This window comes from Phaethon aethereus (assembly GCF_964289735.1).
Source record: "Phaethon aethereus genome assembly, chromosome: 1".
NCBI classification, from domain to species: Eukaryota; Metazoa; Chordata; class Aves; order Phaethontiformes; family Phaethontidae; genus Phaethon; species Phaethon aethereus.
The window spans coordinates 221,690,476-221,711,858 of NC_138575.1; the positions used below are offsets into that span (position 1 = coordinate 221,690,476).

Below are 21,383 nucleotides of genomic sequence, written 5' to 3' on the forward strand. Positions count from 1 at the left end.
TGTCTAAGCAAAAGGACAACACTTACTTGAGAACAAATGCTGTATCAGTTATGAACAAATTTAGGCTGGAATTTTAAAAAAAGTTAATTTTATAATTATGTAATCAAAGAAAATCAGATTTGAGATGACCTTCCAGCAGAAGTCATAAAGGCAAGTCTATCAATTGCCTTTGTAAGTGAGCTTGATAAAAATCTAAGGATTTCTACCTGCTTAAGATTGAAGGACTTTATGATTATGTTGCTTGTGGTAGCAGGAGAAGGCATGGAATTACTCCAAAAGTCTCTTTCATTCCTATATTTCTACAGATAATATTCTTCTCCTAATATTTATACCTGATTTACATCTAGAATCTAGTAAAAGGAAAAGTGCTTCTAGGAAAGAGAAATGCACCTTGTTGGGAAAGGACATCCTGCTCCATGCACCAGGAAAACGCTTACAGGCTTGTTCTTTCATCTGTGAAAACCAGCTCAGGGGACAATTGGCTTAATAGCGTGTGTTGCATTATAGATGTACACAGATGGATACAGCAAAGCAGATAAATCAATCCAGATGTGGAAACACCGCTGTTGCTGTTTCCCTTCAGAGACTCACAGCATTACTAGACCACCTCAGTCCTAATGCAGAGCTGCCTCTCTAGTCCCTGCTTTTTCAATCTCATCTCATCCTGCTGTAAATTACACTGGTACCTCTTCATCAGTTATAGTATATTTTAATTTCCTTTAAAATTGCATGCAAGAATTCTTCAGTTTCAAGCTCTGCTCTGCAGACCTAAGGCTTTGGATTACCTTGCTGGCTACAGCTCTGCTTTACCTGAGAGCAGTTAGAAGAGAAGCGCGTGATGACAGTGATAACGAGTCCATCTTTGCCGCCCGGTGCGCGTTCCCTCCTGCTTGCTGCAGGGATTTGTGAAATTTGCGCACGTTCTGCACGTGCTCTTCGTGACGAGGCGCGTGTGCTCCCAGGGGACTAATTCTGCTAGAAACAGGCCTACGTTTAACAACAGAAAACAGGTGGAAATCTCTAACTGTGAAAAGTCTGCCAACTGAGAACATCCAACATCTTTAAATGCATTAAAGAGCCACCGATGGATGAAACAAGCTCTTTCAAATAGAGGAATTCCATCAGGAATGGCATTTACTGTTTCAGATTTACACTAAAGTAAAGTAAACTGCAATACCTTGTCTCCACACTGGTTAATAGTGGGGCTGATAGGGAAATACAATCTCTGCTGGGAGCTGCCAAGTCAGCTGTTTAGACCAAATAATGGTGGCCCACGGTCCCTCTAAACTTCAAAGACACGTACAGGAAAAGTATCATCCCCTATGTATGCTAAATAAACCAATTATAAATTAACACGCTCTCTCAAATGTTGCTAGTTTAATGTAAAAACATTGATCATTGTTTTAAGGGGCAGAAAGCAGGAATTACTGCAGGCTATCTGATGGTCCCAGTCCTGGAATCTGCAATACTACAACATTTCTCCAGTTGTCATTCACCAGCCTCTGAGAGGAGGTATGGCAAAATAAAGGGGATATATCAGAATCACAGAATCATTAAGGTTGGAAAAGACCTTGAAGATCATCAAGTCCAACCGTCAACCCAACACCACCATGGCCATTAAACCATGTCCCCAAGTGCCACGTCTACACAGTTTTTGAACACTTCCAGTGATGGTGACTCCACCACCTCCCTGGGCAGCCTGTTCCAGTGCTTGACCACTCTCTCAGTAGAGAAATTTTTCCTGATATCCAATCTAAACCGCCCCTTGTGCAACTTGGGGCCATTTCCTCTCATCCTATTGCTCGTTACTTGAGAGAAGAGACCAACCCCCACCTCACTACAACCCTGTGACAGGTAGCTGTAGAGAGCGATGAGGGCTCCCCTCAGCCTCCTCTTCTCCAGACTGAACACCCTCAGCTCCCTCAGCCGCTCCTCATAAGACTTCTGCTCTAGACAAGTCTTATAGTTAAGTAATACTTATTATCAATAATACTCTATTCTGAAAACCTTACTCTTGCAAAGGCCTGGAAGAAATACCTGCCTGTTTTAGCAATAGCATAGTGCAAATCCTAATATAGAAGGGTGTTATGAAACAAAAGAAATATCAGTGAGAAAAAAAAGAGCATCTGGGTTTTGTAGAAAGTAACCTGTCTCAGGATTGCCATCTCCTTGACCACCTCACTGGCAAGGGGAATTTGGTGTAATCTTTAAGCCCAAACACAGGGTAAGATCTTTGACAGGGCTTGTGGGGGTTTTTTTCAGTAAAGTCTATAGGCTTCAGATAGATTTCTGAGCTCTGAAAATGATCAAAATGACCAATCGCCAGCTGACTTACTGCTCTCGAGTAGGAACACTGACTTCTTTTGACAAGGTATTCAACATCTGCTTGGAAAAGCTTGTAGCATTACTGGGAAATGTTGGAAAGCTGGCCTTCACCTAGAATAAAGAGGAACACCACACATGAACCTTCCACAGCAAGAAAATATCTTGCTGAACTATGAAACAAAACCTTACGTTTTCTAAATAGCTTTAACTTTTCAAAGGAATTTCCAGCACTGAGCTGAAGTACTGTTTAACAACACGCTTATTTCAGAAACATTTGTTAATTCCCCCTACACTACTGAAAAGTAAACTGATGGAAAGTAGGGTGTAGGGTCTCCATTACATGTGTGTATCACACCCCAGTGTAACTGGAAAGTCTAGAGAATAAAAAAAGACACAAGAAATGGCAAGTCTTCCAGAAAAACAGACCTGCCAAATTAGAAATTTCCTAACCAACAAAAGTCTTAATTTACAGTATGTTTTTGGGCATCAGCTGCCACCCAAAGCAGCAAACAGGACAATGCCAGGCTGCCAGACATCCAAAACCACAGAATATTCTCCTAATAATAAAAAAACCCAAAAAACACCCACAAAGCCACAACAGAGTGAAGCCATTGCAGATGATCATGACCTAGGTTTGAATGAGTGCTGGAACTAGCATCGGCCTGCAGCTACCATGGGAACATAAAGCAGCATTCTTAAACAAGGAATTAAGTGGTTTTGGTATATTTACACAGGCTGATCCATTACAGTACTCTGAATTTGCTATGTTTGCTCATCACTGCAGAACTGCCCAGAGTCAGTGCCAATTATTAGGAATCGATTAAGATATGCTCAGGGGAGGAAACTGAAGTACGTACTGAAGAACTTGGTGGCTGGGTCCGGATCCTTGCCTGTCTCTCTTCTTTGAGATTATTTATGTTTTGAAGAGGAGAAACTGCTACTTTGATCTGCCCTCGGCACTGTCCGCTGAAATCCATAATATTGTACCACCCGCACACGAGCTGGAAGCCAGAAAGAAGAGGAGAAAGGTCCACTGATGCAAATCCTATCACTCGCTCAGTCTCTGGGGAAGAAGAATATAAAGCACACATTAATTTAAACTGCATGTAAATGAAACATTTTCAGGAATGCTAAAAAATCAGTCAGTTATACAGCCCTTGAAATATGTTTAGACTTTACAGGGAAAGACATCTTTTAAAACTGAAAAAATGGTTTAAAAGCTGACAGCTCTTGTGAGGTAAAGAGCAGGCAAAGAGTGGAATAAAAAACATGGAGGAAAAAGAAAATAGAGTTTATGACAACTGAAACAAAACCTGGATTTTGGTTGTTAACATGCTTCAAACTAAGAGAACTATGGTGCCTGACTGAGAAGTGGGAAAAATTGTTTCAAGCAATTAAACCAGCTTCCTCCCTACGGATTTGCCAAGAGAGCTGTCCCTGTCGCAGCCGTTGATAACCTGGACACCTGCGTTGGTAATAATTCACAGCAGAATCAATGCCTTGCTGTAGGTGTAAGAAAAGACATGAGGGTTATGTACCCTATGCAATATTTCATCAGAAGAACTAGTTAAACAAGGGTTGTAATAAAGGGAAAAATATTCATCTTGAAAATGGGCTAGAAATAAAAAACAATCAGAGACTTGAAAAAAATGAACCCAGAGGCCAATCTGGTGACCTCAGCAAATGCATTCTGCCTCCAGAATCGCATTCTCACTTCAGAAAGTCATGTTCCTTCCCTTTTCACTTTGCCAAAACTTTCAAAAAATGCTGATTTGTCATTACATTGTTGTGTTTTTGTGCAACATTTTGTCTTTTCTGTCTTGCAAACTTATCTGAAGTACAGAAAAAACAATCCTATCCGAGAAGAGGATGTTACTTGGATTACCTCAGCTGTTACATTCAGTTAAAAATGTCCCTGCAGAGACAAAGACCAAGGCAGGGAGAGGGATTGGCAGGAGAATCACTGTGTACACACAGTATTCTGTATAATACAGAGAAAGGCTGAGTTACAAAGGAAGTTTATTTTTGAAGCAAATATCAGACAGCCAAAATTTGATATGTAAAAAGAAAGGAAAAACCCCAGTATTTTGAAGATCATACCCTAGCACTTTGTCCTGAAGAAGTAAGGCTGCCTTCCCAACAACAAATGCATGGAGTTTTGCACTTGCTTGGTACCAGTTAAATACTGGAGGATCTGGGTTAGCAACAAAACAAGCAGACACCAGTTTGAACTATTAGCAGCACCTTTTACCATTTAACAATAAATTCAGTAAAAATGCTTATGAAAAGTTTTTATGTTGCTAGGTTTGAAACCCAAGGCCTTCAACTCCCCCAGTGAATGCTGAGACTGGATACAGAAGCAATTGTTAAAAAATATCCATGCCACTAGAAAAGTATTTGATGACAACTGGCTGGCCATACTTCAACCAACTGCAGGGACAACCAACAGCATGTGAAAGACACAATAAAGAACTTCCTCCACTAGGAAAATCAAGCTTCTAAAATACTGTCAAATTAAAAATGGAACTAATATAAATGAACCAAACTTTGCCAGATGATTAATGGGGAAAAGGAAAATGCTAAGGGGCAGGAAATCAATGGGCATTTATCTCTAGCATTCTTCTAGTGCAAGGTAAAAAATGTCTTTACGATTCCACTCACCAATTTACTTAATAGAATTTACTTTGCTTGTATTAAATACAAGTCACCCAAGGAAAGCGAGGCAGAACAGACACTCCTCGCAATACTGCACTACAAGCCTTACCTGCTTTATGCCAGACTTTGAAGACCAAGGTTTGCTGTGGATCCAACAAAAGCTCTTTGGATAACCTGTTAAGAACAAAAATACTAATATTTTATGCAAAGCAGAAAAAAGAACAAGTACAGGAAAATGCCTATGAAGTTTCAGTGCTATTGTATCTATCCAGACAAATCAGTTTGTTTCTGGAAGGGGCGGGGGGTAACACAACAAACGCCCAAATTGAGCCCTCAAAAGCATAACTATGTTTACATGGTTTGGCCTTTTGCTTATTCAAGAAATAACCTCCTGTCCTTGCTCTTGTAGTAAATTTAAAAGATAGGGCAATAAAAGCATGAAGAAATGGAAATACAGTTTATCTCATGACTCAGTAGTACAGTGACAGCAAAGCACTGGGGTTATGGTTGAAAGCTCTAATGTTGGAAGTTGATTTCTGGGGAAAAAAACAATTGAAAACTGAAGTGCCACATGTAGAAGAGCTTTTAAGTTGCTTGAAGCAATTCAGATATAACTCTGAGCATAAGCAACCTCCGAAACAAAACTTTTAAACTTCAGCTATCAGTTTTTCAATGATTTCACCTTCGTATTACAAATTCCCTAACGGCGAAAACCCAACTCAGCAGGCTGGCAGAAAATCCCCCTCCTGTGCAGGCACTGGTATATACTTGCATGCATCTCATGATGGACAAAATAAATTCAGTACACTTTCTTGTTGCCTGTAACAGACTTGTTCCGCCTAGTTTAGAAAATGCTTTTGGCTACTGCTTTGGAATTAATACAGAAACACTGGGGAAACTACAAAACTGCGAGACAGGTTTACTACTGCATGTATGACTTTATCTGCTGAGGTTCTTAGAGTGATCGATTCACCTGCTCTCATTTAGGCTCAGATATCTAAGTCTGAGCTATGTCTCTCCAGAATTTTGGCAGTCACTGGAGAGAAATAGGCATCCTTAGGCAAATTTTGTCCTAAATTGGGTCTCTAACACAGGTCAAGTGACTCACTGTCTGGAGGTGCCTGCGTCTCTCCAGTGACTGCAGAGGAAGCCAAGGCTGAACAGCTCTGAGTTAGACACTTAACCTGCAGATACATAAAGTTACAGTAGGTGAATCCAAACTTACAGCTCTGGTCCTGAACCAGGGCATAATTCCTAAGCATGAAACAAAATAAAACATGTAGAAAAAGCCAATAAATTGCATCAAGTCTTACTTAACTTTGACAAGAGTCCTTTAGCAATTAGCAACCCCTTCTTCTAGACGGGGAAACTACAGGTGAGTGGAAATAAGACTGACTCACCCAAGGTCTTAAGCCAAAATACAATGCAGCCAAGCCTCAGTGCAGATCTAACTGCCTCTCCTCATATTAGCTCTAAGGCCAAGCCTCCTCAAACAATTTTTTGCTTAATATATGTACATTGTGACTGTAACACATGGGAACAAGCATTTTTAGCTGAGAGTATAGGCTTGGTAAGTAGAAAAGCACCCCTTCCCAAGTGGGTATGTCCTTTTCACACCTAGCCTGGTTGTCAGATCTAAAGCATGCCTGTGCGAGTCCACCTCGCTTACCTTGCTTGTTGCTGAAAGTCCCAGACCGGTGAGTCTGTATTTTCTATTACTGAAGTGGTTATCGGAGCATCTTCACCAGCAACAGCAAATGAGACACAGCTACTGGGTGCTTTTACTTCACGTTCTGTCAAAGGACTCCCTAAAATTACACAGAATTAAATGCAGATTTGTTATTAATAATTTAAGAAAAATAAATCTAAAGGCAGTTCAGCAATTTAAAACAGACAACTGACAAAGAAATCCACCGTCTAGGAACTACTCCTTTTCATTGGCGCTGAAAATACTTTGGAGCTGAAAATACTTCATATTTACAATGGGAGCAAATATTACACGAACCTTTTACAGAGCAGCAAATGGAGTATTCAAGGGGGAAACAGAAAAACCATCTGCCCAAGATCATCTGAGAAGCCACAGGCAAAGCTAGGAATAAAACCCAGGTCCCCAGGATGCTTGATCTACCCTCCATGCTGGACCACAGAGTTTGGCAATCCTAGCTGCAAACATAGAAAATATCTGGCATCACAAAAGGCAGTTTGACTTAGCAGCTGGATTGCTGAGAGGAAGCTCGCTTGTGTTGACTGAATAAGAAAACGCACAGCGGGTGTTAACGATACCCAGAGATTAAGAAGCTTTTTTATAGCCTCTATTAGTTCATCTCAAAAAGAGTGAAACTTCACATCCCTGCAAGGCAGAAACAAGTACCACTCTCATCTGTTACGAAGATTTAAATACAGAGGAAAAAGCAGTATACACAAATTTATTTTGTGTCCATTGCAGAAGTGGGAGTTGTGTTACAGATCAACCGTCACAGTTCCCTGTATTTTCCCATGGTACATGCTTTGAGCAGGGGTAGAGTACATGGAAAGTAAAATACTGGTGACTATTAACTGCACATGTGCTCCCACCAGCCCTGCTACTGCACCAGCTGAGAGAAGAAAGTCTCGTGTCGATGAGGCCTTAGCAGTTTGGCTAAAACATCAAAGTTTATATCAGAGTTCAGGATGGAAAAATCAATTGCCTTCACGTCCTAGTCTGGGGAGCTATGCATGGGGCAGCAGGTAGGCTTTGCTGAAATTGTTTTTAAGTTGCTTCAGGAAATACCATTTTTAATCTATGCACAAACTAGACCTTTGTGGTTGCCAGGCTAAGCAGCAAGGATGGCGTTTGCTCTGCAAAGCACTAGTGAAACCTTTACAAGACTCCTTGTGGAAACGTAGTTCAGGGCCAGAACCATAAGTATTTTCTCCTTCATTCGTTCTGAAATAACCTGGGAAAAGGTCTGTGAGGAAACAGGTAACGAATTAACTAGTCTGACTTAATTGGGTATGTTTGCACTTAGAGGCAGATAGTTTGTCATCAGAGGGACGCAAGGTCAAATTAAGGGATGGAGCTAGATGTTCCTCAGACGCTGCTGGATGTTACAGATTAGAGATTGTTGAATGAAAACTGCAGAAATTATACAATCACTTGCACTGAATTATAGCCCAAAAAGGAGGAGAGATGCTTAGGGCCTCTTCCCTTCTGTATGTGACCCTTCCTCCAGGCTTGGACTCTTTTAGTCACGTTCACGTTAGTGAGATTAGTTTGCTGCAGCGTATCAGGGCTTGTAAAGCTGTAGTAGCATTTTACTGCTTACGGAGCTGTTCAGATGGTGAATTTGTAGCTGGCAAAATCTGGCAGGAGAAATGGACTGAGTCAAAGGGAAACAAGATCAGACTTTGCAACCAACTTTGCTCAGTTATTACAGGTTTCCTCCTTTCTGCTTTCCAAGGACTTGGCATGTGGCTTTGGACTTTTCCAAGACCTATCTAGCCAGAATGATCAAAACTGAATCTGATTTAACCAAAAATAATTCTCTCTTCTCTTGAAGTCTGATTCTCTGTGAAAATATGATCAAATGTGACTGACTTATAGTAGCTTACTGGGTTACGGCCCACTTATGCCTCGACTATGAGGATTTGCTTGAGAACAAGACTATCTTTTTTTTACAATATCCACAATGACTTCAGTTAAAACATGCCACACAGGTCTTCACAGTTTGATAAGATGCTAGATACGACAATTTAAACACAGACATGGGCAACGTGAGCTCAGCTTAGAGAAATGAGCAAGACCAGTCCAGACTAGCTCACCATCTCCTGCGTGTGAGGGCAGACCTAAAATCCATTTTTGTAGTCAGAGGCAAAACCAGCACTTCTGAAGTGTTAGCTTGCTTTTCTTCTAGGAAAAGAAAAGGCTATAATAGAAACAATTCTTGGCTCTAGTAAGAAAGCTCAGGCATAATCAAAGGAGTTTTACAGAGCCGCATTTAGCCTAGCAAACCCCAATGCCTCAACCTTGCAAAGAAGTTACGCTTAGAAATGTTAGTTCTATACTGCTTTATAAAAGCAATATTTCAAGGATGGAGTGAGAGAAGGAATCGAGGTGCGTGACTTGACGGCTCAGGAAGTGGGTGGTAAAACACAAGAGCTCTAAGTCTAGAGCACCTGCTGGGTGACATGATCCGGACTGGCAGCATAACGTGCTGATGGCTACCGCAGGAGAGAATTAACAGGCACCTATTCTCCAAAGCACTGTACAGAAAAAGATGAAAAACATGGCAGAAAGAGGTTAACAACTGCTGATTAAAGTGATTTCAGTCCTTAAAAGAGGCATGGAAAATTCTGTTCTAATATTGTTCGAAACAGCCTTCCAAACAGTTAGAACTAAATTAGAGAAATGACTTCTTAGTTTGAACTTCTGCATTTTTATAGTATTAATTTCATTCCTTTTCAACATTATGAAATTTAGGCTATTTCTTTTCTTTATATTATTTGGAAGATGAAGAAAAAGAAAACAGGAAAATTGACTTTAGACCACGAGAAATATGAAGAGGCTTGGGGAAACATTTTGTATCTTCACTCAGTTTCTGAAAATTTGGTATCTTAAGTAATTCTTCCAAAATTGTGGGAAGTTTATCATCCATAACATACTGGACTGGAAATGTATTCCAGCTTTTTTGTCTGTAACACAATAATGAAATTGTTGTCATGAAGAATGAAAATTCCTCTTAAAACCATGTTTCAGTGTATCAGTTGCCTCTCAGTTAGCTACTTCTAAAAAGCCCCTAAAATAGTAAGTTGTTTAAGATGGAAATATCACAATAGTGTACACCATCAAAAGAAATCTCCTTTTATCCCATCAACAACTTTGCAGTAGCAAACAATGTCGCAACAGGTTTCCAAAGGCTATGAATTCCAGAAGATGATAGAATCATTATTAAAAAAGCCATCTGTAGGGCTCAGTACATATCGGAACTACTTACGCTTAAATCACGCTTATATTTGACTCCTTTAGCTGTGTTATCATGCCATAAAACGCCAAGTGTTCCTTTCTGGCACATCACCTGGACTGTGAAACAGTTGATCTTAACAGAGACGTTTCCAGTAGAATCACCTCGGGTCAGTTCCTTATTCCTATTTGCATTTAGGTAGCATGGAATGGCCTAAACAAGATCAGACCACTCCAAGTGCTGAGCAAACACGAAGTGACCAAGTCATGCAGTGCTAGAGGGTGCCCAAGGTGAAGGATAGGGCACTTGATCTGTTTTAAAGGGTTTAACTCATCTTGAACAGAGAGATTCATTTACAGACTGCAAACTGAAGGAAAAACAAAAGGCTCCAAACACCTGCAAATTCACCAAGCGCGTTACATTGCTGTGCATCAAGAACCAAACACCACCTGCTAGGAAGGAATATTTTAATACACTTAGCATCAATTTAAAAGCAAAAAGCAGTTCTTTGGTGACCCTCAGCATAGTGTCTAGCCACTGAACTGTAATTCCCATTCAACAGAGCGGGAAGCAGTGTGTCAAGCCTGGGTGAGCTCAAACTGTTCTGCCCTTACACTGCCCTTCCGCGCTCCTGTGTCTGGCAGCCTCCAGATAGCAGCAGTAAGCCAGCTTTACAAATCGATTATATGCTAAAAATGCAAATTTGCAAGAGTCTTTGAGATATGAGTGTCTTGGGGTTATGTTCTTCAGATAATGCTTAACTTCAGAATTCAGCTGTCATCTGTAACAGTGAACATTATATTATTTATATTTTGGATTTTATTAATAGAGATAGGCTGAATAGTTTAACCTCCTCCTTCCCCTGTACTTATACAATGATGCAATGCTCTTGGGGTTGCAACACTACGAAGCCAAGTTCAAAACCCATCACATCCATTCACTGTGCTGGAGTGAGTTTGAGGATTTGTTTTTAAATTGCTCCATGAAGTACCTGTTACGAACAGATCCCAGGGGAAAGAAAAGAAAAAGAAAAAAAAGACAGAAAAAACGGGGCTGGTGGTGATGTTACCTTTTAAACTCAGATGCATTGCTCTTTCCACAAGGATACTGACAGCAACTGTGTTTTCCAGAAATACCACGTCGTCTTCTTGTGGTTTGCCATTAGTGATTTCTGAACTTACGAAATCCAGTTTCTGAGTCTGATTTTCAGAGACCCGTTGGCTCAGATCAGGGACTTTCTCTGTGCCTTCATCTTCACTGTTGCTGTATTCCTCAGCACAGTGAAGCCTGCTGGGCAGAGCAGCAGAACTGGAAGAAAGGACGATGTGAACACGTACAGCAGCTCCTGCTAGGTTTGCAGCATTGCTTCTGAACAATGGATAAACCCCTGTAAGAGAATTCACAAACAACTAGTTAAACAAGCCAAAGAAAAACTAGGATCTTGGAAAACAGCTGGCACAGTTCGTTACAGTAAATAACTCACATCAGACCAGCAGAATGAGTTTTGCTTTTCAATGTAATTTCTACGCAAGGTATCACCCAGTGTGCTGGTAGAGCTTGCAAAGGTTTTGAACCTGCTTTTAACAGGTGACCAATCCCCTAAATTGGGTACACCTTCATTCTTCCACTGGCAGCTGAGATAACTATTTTAAAGCACATCAACTTCCTGAGAGTCCTGGGAATAGTCCCAGAAATAATTTTATATACATACATGGAGAATACAACATATACACTTCACCAAAATTTGTTTTAACTCTTGTTCTTTCTCCCTTCCCTGAGCACACTCAAAAGAAGAGCCAATGACCTGTCCACCAATCTACCTGCAAGCTGGTGGCTGATGGATACCATGTAGATGACAGAAGCTTAAGTAACCGAATAAAGCCAAAGTGTCCACGATCTCCTCAGTGTTTAGCCATTTGCTCCAACTGCAGGCACTTAGCCTCCTGGCGAGACATTATTCTTACTCCTTCTCACTCTAATACGATGCCCAATCCATAATTTTGCAGAAACATCCTTCATCAATACAGGTAGGCTAATTGCCCTTCCTATTAGTGATCATTCCTGCCAATTTTTCACCCATTTAAACTTGTTAAGTTTTGAATTCAGAGAAGCAAGTACTCTACCCTTGTTTATCTTCAGTGAAAGGAGGAATTGAGTGAGTGTTGCATATGGGACAAAACAAAGCTGTAAATATTTTGCTTAAAGTGGCTAGAGAAGTAACCAAACTAAAACATCAATAAAGAGGAATGAAACATGATAGTGTTCTTTAGGAACTTACCACTAACGCTTAGTGTTGTCCTTGACCTCTCTGCTAATGCTGCAAGGTCGACGTAGGCAGATCCAATAAGACGATCTGTATCAAGTGGTCTTTCCACATCATTTTCTTTACCATATGCCCACCACACCTGGATTTCTAATTTCTCCTCTCTGAAGAACCAGAGCAGTCCTTGGCTCCTTCTGAGAGTCACCTTGTTTGGTTTCTTAAAGTTCACTGTAACGTTCTTTGCGTCATCACTCAATTTTGGCCTCCGAAGCAAAGTCCACGTGGCTTCCTGATTATATAGCTTATACCTGAGGTAGCAATAAGTGCTGTTATTTAGGTGTGTTTGACCTGCAAGCAGCACACAGTGGACTGGCAGCCACACTCTTGGCATTGAGATGGTCACAGTCGCTGGACTGGCACTCCGCTCCCACTCGTCACTATCATCCATGCTGTCTTCAGGGCTCTCCTCACTGTTCCATCCTAAGAGCTTAGCGGCCTCCAAAACACGGTCTCTGTCATCCTGATGAGCAAAGGTAACAGAAAGTTCCAGTCCTCCCACAATGGCCTGCATGATGTTTGTGCAGTGTGAAGGCATTAGATCTTCGGACAGGGTAACTGGGTACCAGCCTGTAATACCTTCAAGAGAAAAAAATAGTAATTAGACTTATTCTACCTTTTAAAAACATCAGTAAAGAATTTTCCACACTCTGGTCATTAGTCGAGGACCAGCACTTGAAGTGTTTATTTCTTGTGAAAGTCTGGAATTTGTCAAATGATTTCTAACCTAGAAAAGCAGCAAATTGTTAGACCTCAGAAAATCTCACCCGTAGTTCTGATCCCAAAGTCATTTTACTTTCCATTTCATTAATGGAAACAATAAAACTATATCCCATGAACCTCCAATTATAAAATTAGGCATTCTCAGTTTTTTCCTCCTCTCTTCCCATTAAAACTAAACCCAAAACTTCACATCGGAGAAAATAAGCAGTATACTGAGATTAAAGCAGAAATAACCAAGAGCATAACGAAAACATTATTACGAGATATTATCATCACAAACTAACACTAGGTAGAGGAGATATTTTACATTTAGTTTAAAAAAAACTAATCCAACAGCTTTCTAACCTATCCAAGCCTTTGTTTCCAGCTTTCACATCTCAAAAGCAGTCATTGGTCCTCCACCAAACACTACTACTCTTGGACTTTCCATCTTAAGGTAAAAAATAATTGGCACCGAGTAAAATAAAGAGGTTAATATTCATTTGGCTACTATACATCCTACAACCTGAAAAATGACCTTCAAACAACAACCCTTACGTAAGTTTTCTAATACAGGACTTTTAATGAAGGCATGTGCAATGTCTGAGAGAACTTTGTTGTAAAGTAACAAAACAAAACCCCCAAAAATGGGAATGAAAATTGTTTTAAGCAATTACTACAGCATTTACCCAGAATGTCAGCAGTGTAACACTGCTGTATTACCTGATCTTTTTCTCAGCAGGTCTCTGGTTGGAATTGTGACTGTCCCAAGAAGATAATCTCTTGATGTTCGGGCTGCCAGTGTCTCGGGGGCTGGAAAATAAATCATTTTGCAAATACACCAAACTGGAACGCAAGATTTAAAAGTGATTCAGAAAGTATCTGCTTTGAAAGCAAGCTGTATTGCCTTGACAGCAAATAGCTCAGCTGTCATACTGAAAACACTTTTAACCCATAAAAAAGGACAAAATCAAAACAAGTGGCCCAGTACATACCAGGCCAAAATCCATGACAAACAGGGGTGCGAACAAACTGTAGGCATTGCCAGTGCACATTCATGACAGGCAGATGGTCTACCACCACTGAATTTGGAGCAACTTCTGGGGAATGTTTCCATAGACGAGCACTAGGTAGCCCGTGGGGAGCTAGTGGTCTATAGTACTACTCAGTTACCCTAACGACATGCTACTCTTGACTCTTCTCCCCCAGGAGTAAAAAACAATGTCATCTTCAGGTAGATTTTATTTATAAAATAATTCTACAACATGTTGTTATATTGTAAAAGAATCCTGCCTATCTGCCACAGGATGGCTGGAGGATTTGAAGCTATCATTCCTCTGAACCTCCATGACCTCCATGAAGTGGAGGCAATAGGCCATGCACATACAAAGGCAGGGTGCTCCAAGATTCAAGCACTATTACTGTTAATTGCATTAGCTTTTAATTTAAAAAATTAATCTAATCTTAGTTAAATTAATCTAAAAAATTTAATTTAATCTTGATCACCTGGAGTCCTAGAAACCTCAACTCTTTGCACAAGAGGAACAGATCTCCAAAGCCTTCTCCAAAGACAGTTTAGGTAATTACATCTAATAGCAACTGCACAGAATAGTCTCTCTTCTAAACTAAACTGCATCATTCTGGAACAGCATTCAGACATTGTAATCACTTGTCCTCCTTACCTGACTTGGTGCTCTGATGGTAGATAGAGAAGACGATATTGGCAGACTGCAAGAGTTCCCCCAGGCAAGAGGCTTCTCCGCTACTTTTCTGAATGATGAGGTTACAAGGAAACTCTACGTGATGCTCAAACTCCGGGCAGAAAGTACAAGCCACAGCTCGTGTGTTACGTCTCTCTGCCTCAGATAGGAAGGACAGGTGCACAGAGACATAAGCATTAACTCCCACACCTGCATAGTACTGGACCGAAGGGTTCTTTTGTGCTACAGCTCTTCAGTGAGTATGTAAAAAAAAAAAGAAGAAAGAGAATGAATATAATGTACAAGGAATCTAGGAACCAACACAATTAAAGCAAAGGTTTCAAGTCTTCATGGTGAAAAGATGCGACAAAACAGTGAATGTTTTAAGTCAAAACAGATCACAGAATCATTACGGTTGTGAAAGACTTTGAAGATCATCAAGTCCAACGGTCAACCCAACACCACCATGCCCACTAAACCATGTCCGGAAGTGCCATGTCTACAATTTTTGAACACTTCCAAGTGATGGTGACTCCACCACCACCCTGGGCAGCCTGTGCCAATGCTTGACCACTCTCTCCGTAAAGAAATTTTTCCTAATATCCAATCTAAACCTCCCCTGGCACAACTTGAGGCCATTTCCTCTTATCCTATCACTTGTTACTTGGGAGACCAACACCCACCTTGCCACAACTCCCTTTCAGGTAGCTGTAGAGAGCAATGAGGTCTCCCCTCAGCCTCCTCTTCTCCAGACTAAACAACCCCAGTTCCCTCAGCCGCTCCTCATAAGACTTGTGCTCCAGACCCCTCACCAGCTCCGTTGCCCATCTCTGGACATGCTCCAGCACCTCAACGTCCTTCTTGTAGTGAGGGGCCCAAAACTGAACACAGTATTCGAGGTGCGGCCTCATCACTGCCCAGTACAGGGGCACAATCCCTGCCCTGCTCCTGCTGGCCACACTAGTGCTGATACAGGCCAGGACGCTGTTGGCCTTCTTGGCCACCTGGGCACACTGCCGGCTCATGTTCAACCGGCTGTCAGCCAGCACCCCCAGGTCCTTTTCTGCTGGGCAGCTCTCCAGCCACTCCTCCCCAAGCCTGTAGCGTTGCCTGGGGTTGTTGTGACCCAAGTGCAGGACCCTGCACTTGGCCTTATTAAACCTCATACAGTTGACCTCAGCCCGTCGATCCAGCCTGTCCAGATCCCTCTGCAGAGCCCTCCTACCCTCCAGCAGACCAACACTCCCACCCAACTCGGTGTCATCTGCAAACTTACTGAGAGAGAACTCAGTCCCCTCATCCAGATCATTATGATAAAGATATTAAACAAGACCAGCCCCAAAACTGAGCCCTGGGGAACATCACTTGTGACCAGCTGCCAACTGGATTTAACTCCATTCACCACAATTCTCTGGGCTTGTCCAGATGTGTGTTCTGGCTGCATATTATTTGTCACCTTTTTTTTTTATCTGAACATACTAGGAACAGATATGAAATGGTCCATCACTGGTGGCTGTGCTCTTATCCTTGTCAGGATCTGAGACCAAAGAGAAAGTACTCAGCACCTTTAAAAATATCTCATACTGTACAAAAAGCTGTAGGTAACTTCCCAGAGAACCTGCTCTTAGAAGGAACCAAAAGACCAAGCCAAATTACTTTTACAGCCTAGTACTGACAAAAAAAAAAGGAGATGAAATTAGCAGATGGAATTATTTACAAGTAAAACAGACCCAGGTGTAAGTCAGGTCATACACCTGAAGGATGAGGAGTCTGAGGTAATTCCACCTTCTTAACTTCTCCAAGCACCATATGGTAGTGATCTTCATCTTACAGAGTCTACTTGAATTAAGATGGAGCAGGAGCTCAGCAACACTGGGGAAGGGTCAGTGAGCACTGCTGTAGAATGACAGGAGCCATCCTTCTTTTATGGAACTGATTCCCTCTCTTCCAGGTCCTTCTTTCTTAATTATTGAAAATAATGTATTGGAACTAAGTTCAGGTGATACCATGCGCTTAAAGCAGCAGCCTTCTGGTGAAAAGGGACATGTTTCATTTACCAGTTAGTTTACCAATGTTTCCACAGTGAAATACAGGAAAACAAATCTCAGCCAGCTTTAAATAGCATCAGTTACACCAAGACCCAATGCCCAAATAGGTACTGTTTTATATCAGCCAATATTTAAATCAGCCTTTGGCGTAGAGAAATGTGGAAATGTAAAAAAATGTGCCCTTATAGTCTCAAGCCTTTTAAAGAACAAATGCTACTACACTGTACTGCAGCTTAAAGGACAAAAATAACCACTGATGTTCTTTATAAAGTTATTTTCACTTCTGATCAGAATCCAGTTTGAATTTCGGTCTTTGCAGATGGAAAGTTGGCCAGTTACCATTTGTTCTCATCAAATGTCTCAGCCTGCTGCCTCCAGATAAAGCTATTTTACGAGAAAAATCTTCCTTTTTGAATTAGGCTTTACCTAGCTGCTGCTTGCAAACCAGCTGCTCTGTGTATTTGCACAGAAAGAGAAACAGCTTCAGCAGTTATTCCTGCTGCTGTTTTCATGGATCGTTGGTATCTTACACTCACATCAAGCAAGCCTGGATTAAATGAAAGAAAGAAAGAAAGAAAGAAAGGAAAGAAATGGTCAGCTTTTTATACATTTACATCAGATATAATCAATACTTAGTTATACCTCTTAATACAAAACTTAGTCTATTAACGCAAAAAAATAATTCCATATGAAATCCATTGAGACTGACTGTGCAAGATGCTGTAGTTCAGCCAGAAGTTGCAGCCTGATACAGGAGGCATAGAAAGAAATTTTAAGGACTGCATCCTGCAACCTGACCTACTGGCAGTCAGATCAGATGGTCTTAATGGCTCCTTCTCATTGGCAAATTTACGGCATAGTAAAACTAGAAGAGGCTGTTTAACCCAGCCGCGCCCTCATGCGTGCGTTCATTGTCATCGTTTTAAAATATCCTACTGCAGTATTTCAACACATCTTTTCTTATAGCACCGCAGTGACAAAAGTCTTCAGAGAGACAGATTTTCTGCTGCTGTACATGGCTAACCAATTACAAAACAACTGAAGCATACTGAACTCCCTCTCCAGCCCCAGCTTTTTTTATGGCCATTTTTTCCAGGAAGCTGCCTCAGATTTCCTCAGTGGCCTTCCCAGAGCCGACGTTTGTATTATTTGAAAGAATGACAGAGAATAGAAAGATGTCTCTGCTCATACCACATGCCATAAGCAGCCCTTCTTAAGATGTCCCGTTCCCTACCTCACATGGGAAGCTTAACTACAGACTGCGGCTTATGTGGCAACTAAGCAGCGCAATACACAAGTGAGGGCTTTTTGAAACTTGTCAGGAATTTGAGGGTTGCTCATGTTTAATCACTGCTTCTTCACCAGGTAGGGTGACAGTGAAAGCTGGGAGGAAAAACACTCATGGCTGGTATCAGTTTCCAACACAAATAAATATTTTTTATTTCCCTTGGTAGCAAATACACAAATTTTCACTTTTAAATATAAAGTGAAAACTTACAAACCTTCCCTACCTGAAGACCGCAGATGAAATTCCTCTGAGGAATCAGTCCTGGGGATCAACGGAAGATTAAAAGTCTGTATCCCTATTTCTTCACGATGCTGCATAGTCACCATGGCACACAGCCGTGACAAAGGCAAGGTCCCTTTGGCAACCATCTGGTCTCTGACATTTGGGTAATAATACCTGGTAAGACACAAAGAAGCAGCATCATTCATACTGTTTTGATGATGACAAAATGATCATTATTTCTCTCAAGACTGTATAATAATTCACTTTAATTTGTGTGTCTTCAAACACTAGTTAGTCTCCTGACAGCTAAGGGATAAACTCAATTAAATTAATTTCCACAGGAAAAAAGCCCAAACAGTAAGTGCTCAAGTAGACAATGCTACAAATAGATTTTTGCACTAGTCCTAGCAAGTCAACCAGCAGAAACTCTACTAAAAACAGGCATCTGAAAGAAAAACAAGAGAAAGATCTGGCACCAAATATTCTCCGCTTTCAATTTCCGTTAATAAATAAAAATGCTACTTGCAGAACAGATTTGTGGTACCAGTTTACGAGTGTAAAAAATTACTCTAGAGTGTTTCTTACTGTGCTACTTGGCTTCAGACTCATCCTAAAGTGAGTTTTGGCACTGTACCTAATGAACAAGACGTAGATCAGGAGAAAGGCAGCCACTGGGTTTTCAGCAGCAGTGACTGAGTAATGCACTAGTGCTACAACACTTGTGTTTCCCTTTCCATTTTGGGTCAAATCCTGAACATTAATTGACTGTTCGAGTCTTGGGTAGAGCACTGCCTGTCCCAGCATCTTGAAATACTACACCTGTTGGTTTCTATTTTTCCCCCATACACTTCTATAAGCACAGAATCATAGAATCACAGAATCATTAAGATTGGAAAAGACCTCTAAGATCATCAAGCCCAACCGTCAACCCAACACCACCATGGCCACTAAACCGTGTCCCAAAGTGCCACGTCTACATGGTTTTTGAACACTTCCAGAGATGGTGTCTCCACCACCTCGCTGGGCAGCCTGTGCCAATGCTTGACCACTCTCTCTGTAAAGAAATTATTCCTAATATCCAATCTAAACCTCCTCTGGCGCAACCTGAGGCCATTTCCTCTCCTCCTATCACTGGTTACTTGGGAGAATAGACCAACACCCACCTCACCACAACCCCCTGTCAGGTAGTTGCAGAGAGCGATAAGGAGTAATTCAAGATGCTGACAGCATCATAGCAAGAATTCTCTGATCTGGAATCTGGCAGTCAGTATCTAAGGTCATTCCTAGTAACAAGGATCTATTGGTAAGCTTTTTCCATTTCAAATATTGCAAACTGGCAAGAGGATCTTTACAGAATTCTTAAAAGGCTTCCGACTCATTAATTTGCTCTTTTCACCCAAAACAGCCTAAATTTACCAGCCTCTATCAGTGAGTGGTCAGGGAAGATTTAAACCAAAGTCCAATTGTCCTCAGGAAGCTGAGCTAAAGCACATTTTTGAAATGCCAGGTACTAACAACTGGTCACTTCAACTGCTCTGGTCATTACCAACATTAATGTAAACACATCCAGCATGTAATAATTCTCATGCAAACTTGCAAATTTTAAATGGCTTGGTTTGTTTACTACAGAATGAACACTTTATAGTTATTATAATTATGCTTTTATAAAGCTATCTGTCTTCATGGTCTCTGCTTTCTGTTACTAGTAATTAGTTTCAGCTGCCAAAGAAACTATAATTTGAACTTACAAACATTTTCTAGAATATTCTTTTATAATCAGTGACTTGTATTAGTGAAAAAACCACCCCAAACCAATGAGATACTGCCAGGGCGCTATTAAGTAAAATTTAGATGTGCATTTAAATTAATGTTTTAATGCATTTAAACATTACTTTTAGATCACTATGCTGATAACAAAGTAGAAGAAAGCAAACTAAGAGCACACACTTTCTAAAGAAGTTGTAAGAAGAAAAGAGTAATCAGCACTCTTGGGGGGGGGGGAAAGGCATGCATGCCTTAAATGCAATCTTAAATGCAGCTATTCATCACCAAATGTTGATGAGCTCACCATTTTTTCACTTACTATTAAATATCCATCTCATAGCTAGAGATTTTTCAATACCAGATATGTCTCTATCTGTATTGCTGTGACATCTACAAAGAACAGGATGTTATTCTGTACCTGCACCAGACTTCAAACTGGATTCCTCCTCCAGCTGCTCCTACTGCTGTAAATGCACTGACCAGGAGCCTCTGGACTGGGACATCAGCAGGAACCAACAAAGAATGATGATGCTCATCATGAAAGACGGGATCAGGGACACACAAAGTGGTTGCTGTGCGAAACGGCTTTAATTTCATGCCTACAAGTCAAGCAAAGTTGGTTAAAAACAGTTGTATTTGTGGGTTTCAACCTTTTCCTATTTGCAGACCTTCAGGGGGCAGGACCTGTGGACAGTAAGTTAAATCCTCCTGCAGAAGGCTGGCTCTTCCGAGTTTCACTTCACAAACCTTTTACAAGCAATTCACGCAGTCCCATGAACCTCAAGCCACAGGCTGGAAACTACTGTTAAATGTGGCTGGAGGCTGACATAGTCCACAGGAGTTGTTATGGAACAATGTTGCTGACTGTCATTTTTCAGAGGAGATATATATTAGTGATTCAAAGCACTCAAAGTGAACACTAAGTCCTTTTCAACAATTGCAATTATTTAAATACTCCTTTAGAATCCAAATTATCTAAACCAGGCAAGTCTTCTCTTGCTGTATCCATGAAAATGAGCATTATGAAAGGCTTGTGTATCACAGAATCATTGCATCTTTGGGCTGGAAGGGACCTGTAAAGATCATCTAGTCCAATCCCCAATTTAACTGTATACAAACTTAGCACTCCCTTCGAATCTAATGGGATTCTTAAATGTTCTTGCATCTCTGCAGGGTCAGTTGGTGAAGTCCTCTAGGATCTTTAACAAAAAGGTCCCATGTGAAGAGATTCAGAACTAGGTGTCTTTTTTTTTTTTCTGAGAACTCTGCTATCTGCCTCCGTCGAAACAGGCTTTTAGTTTACTGATGTAGCCCAAGTATAGTTGTATGCAGATCCTCTGAGGCAAGCAAGCATTGTCTGCATTGCAGAAGCTCAGAAAATACAAACCCTTTTACTTAAGCAGAGAGAACATTACTAAC

The 21,383-nt window shown here is 41.0% G+C and overlaps 1 protein-coding gene across 1 annotated transcript in view; it reads right to left on the reverse strand.

Moving 5' to 3' along the window:
- C2CD3 (C2 domain containing 3 centriole elongation regulator) overlaps positions 1-21,383 on the reverse strand; it is a gene marked incomplete at both ends in the record, with an annotated part of 55,629 nt that overhangs the window by 14,545 nt on the left and 19,701 nt on the right. Inside the window, 12 exons of the mRNA XM_082013355.1 lie at positions 811-987; positions 2,336-2,436; positions 3,159-3,388; positions 5,090-5,154; positions 6,650-6,788; positions 10,990-11,307; positions 12,199-12,819; positions 13,666-13,755; positions 14,625-14,893; positions 17,117-17,237; positions 18,202-18,374; positions 20,383-20,563. Coding sequence (XP_081869481.1) covers positions 811-987; positions 2,336-2,436; positions 3,159-3,388; positions 5,090-5,154; positions 6,650-6,788; positions 10,990-11,307; positions 12,199-12,819; positions 13,666-13,755; positions 14,625-14,893; positions 17,117-17,237; positions 18,202-18,374; positions 20,383-20,563 — 2,485 coding nt within the window. The remainder of the gene's footprint in view (positions 1-810; positions 988-2,335; positions 2,437-3,158; positions 3,389-5,089; positions 5,155-6,649; positions 6,789-10,989; positions 11,308-12,198; positions 12,820-13,665; positions 13,756-14,624; positions 14,894-17,116; positions 17,238-18,201; positions 18,375-20,382; positions 20,564-21,383) is intronic.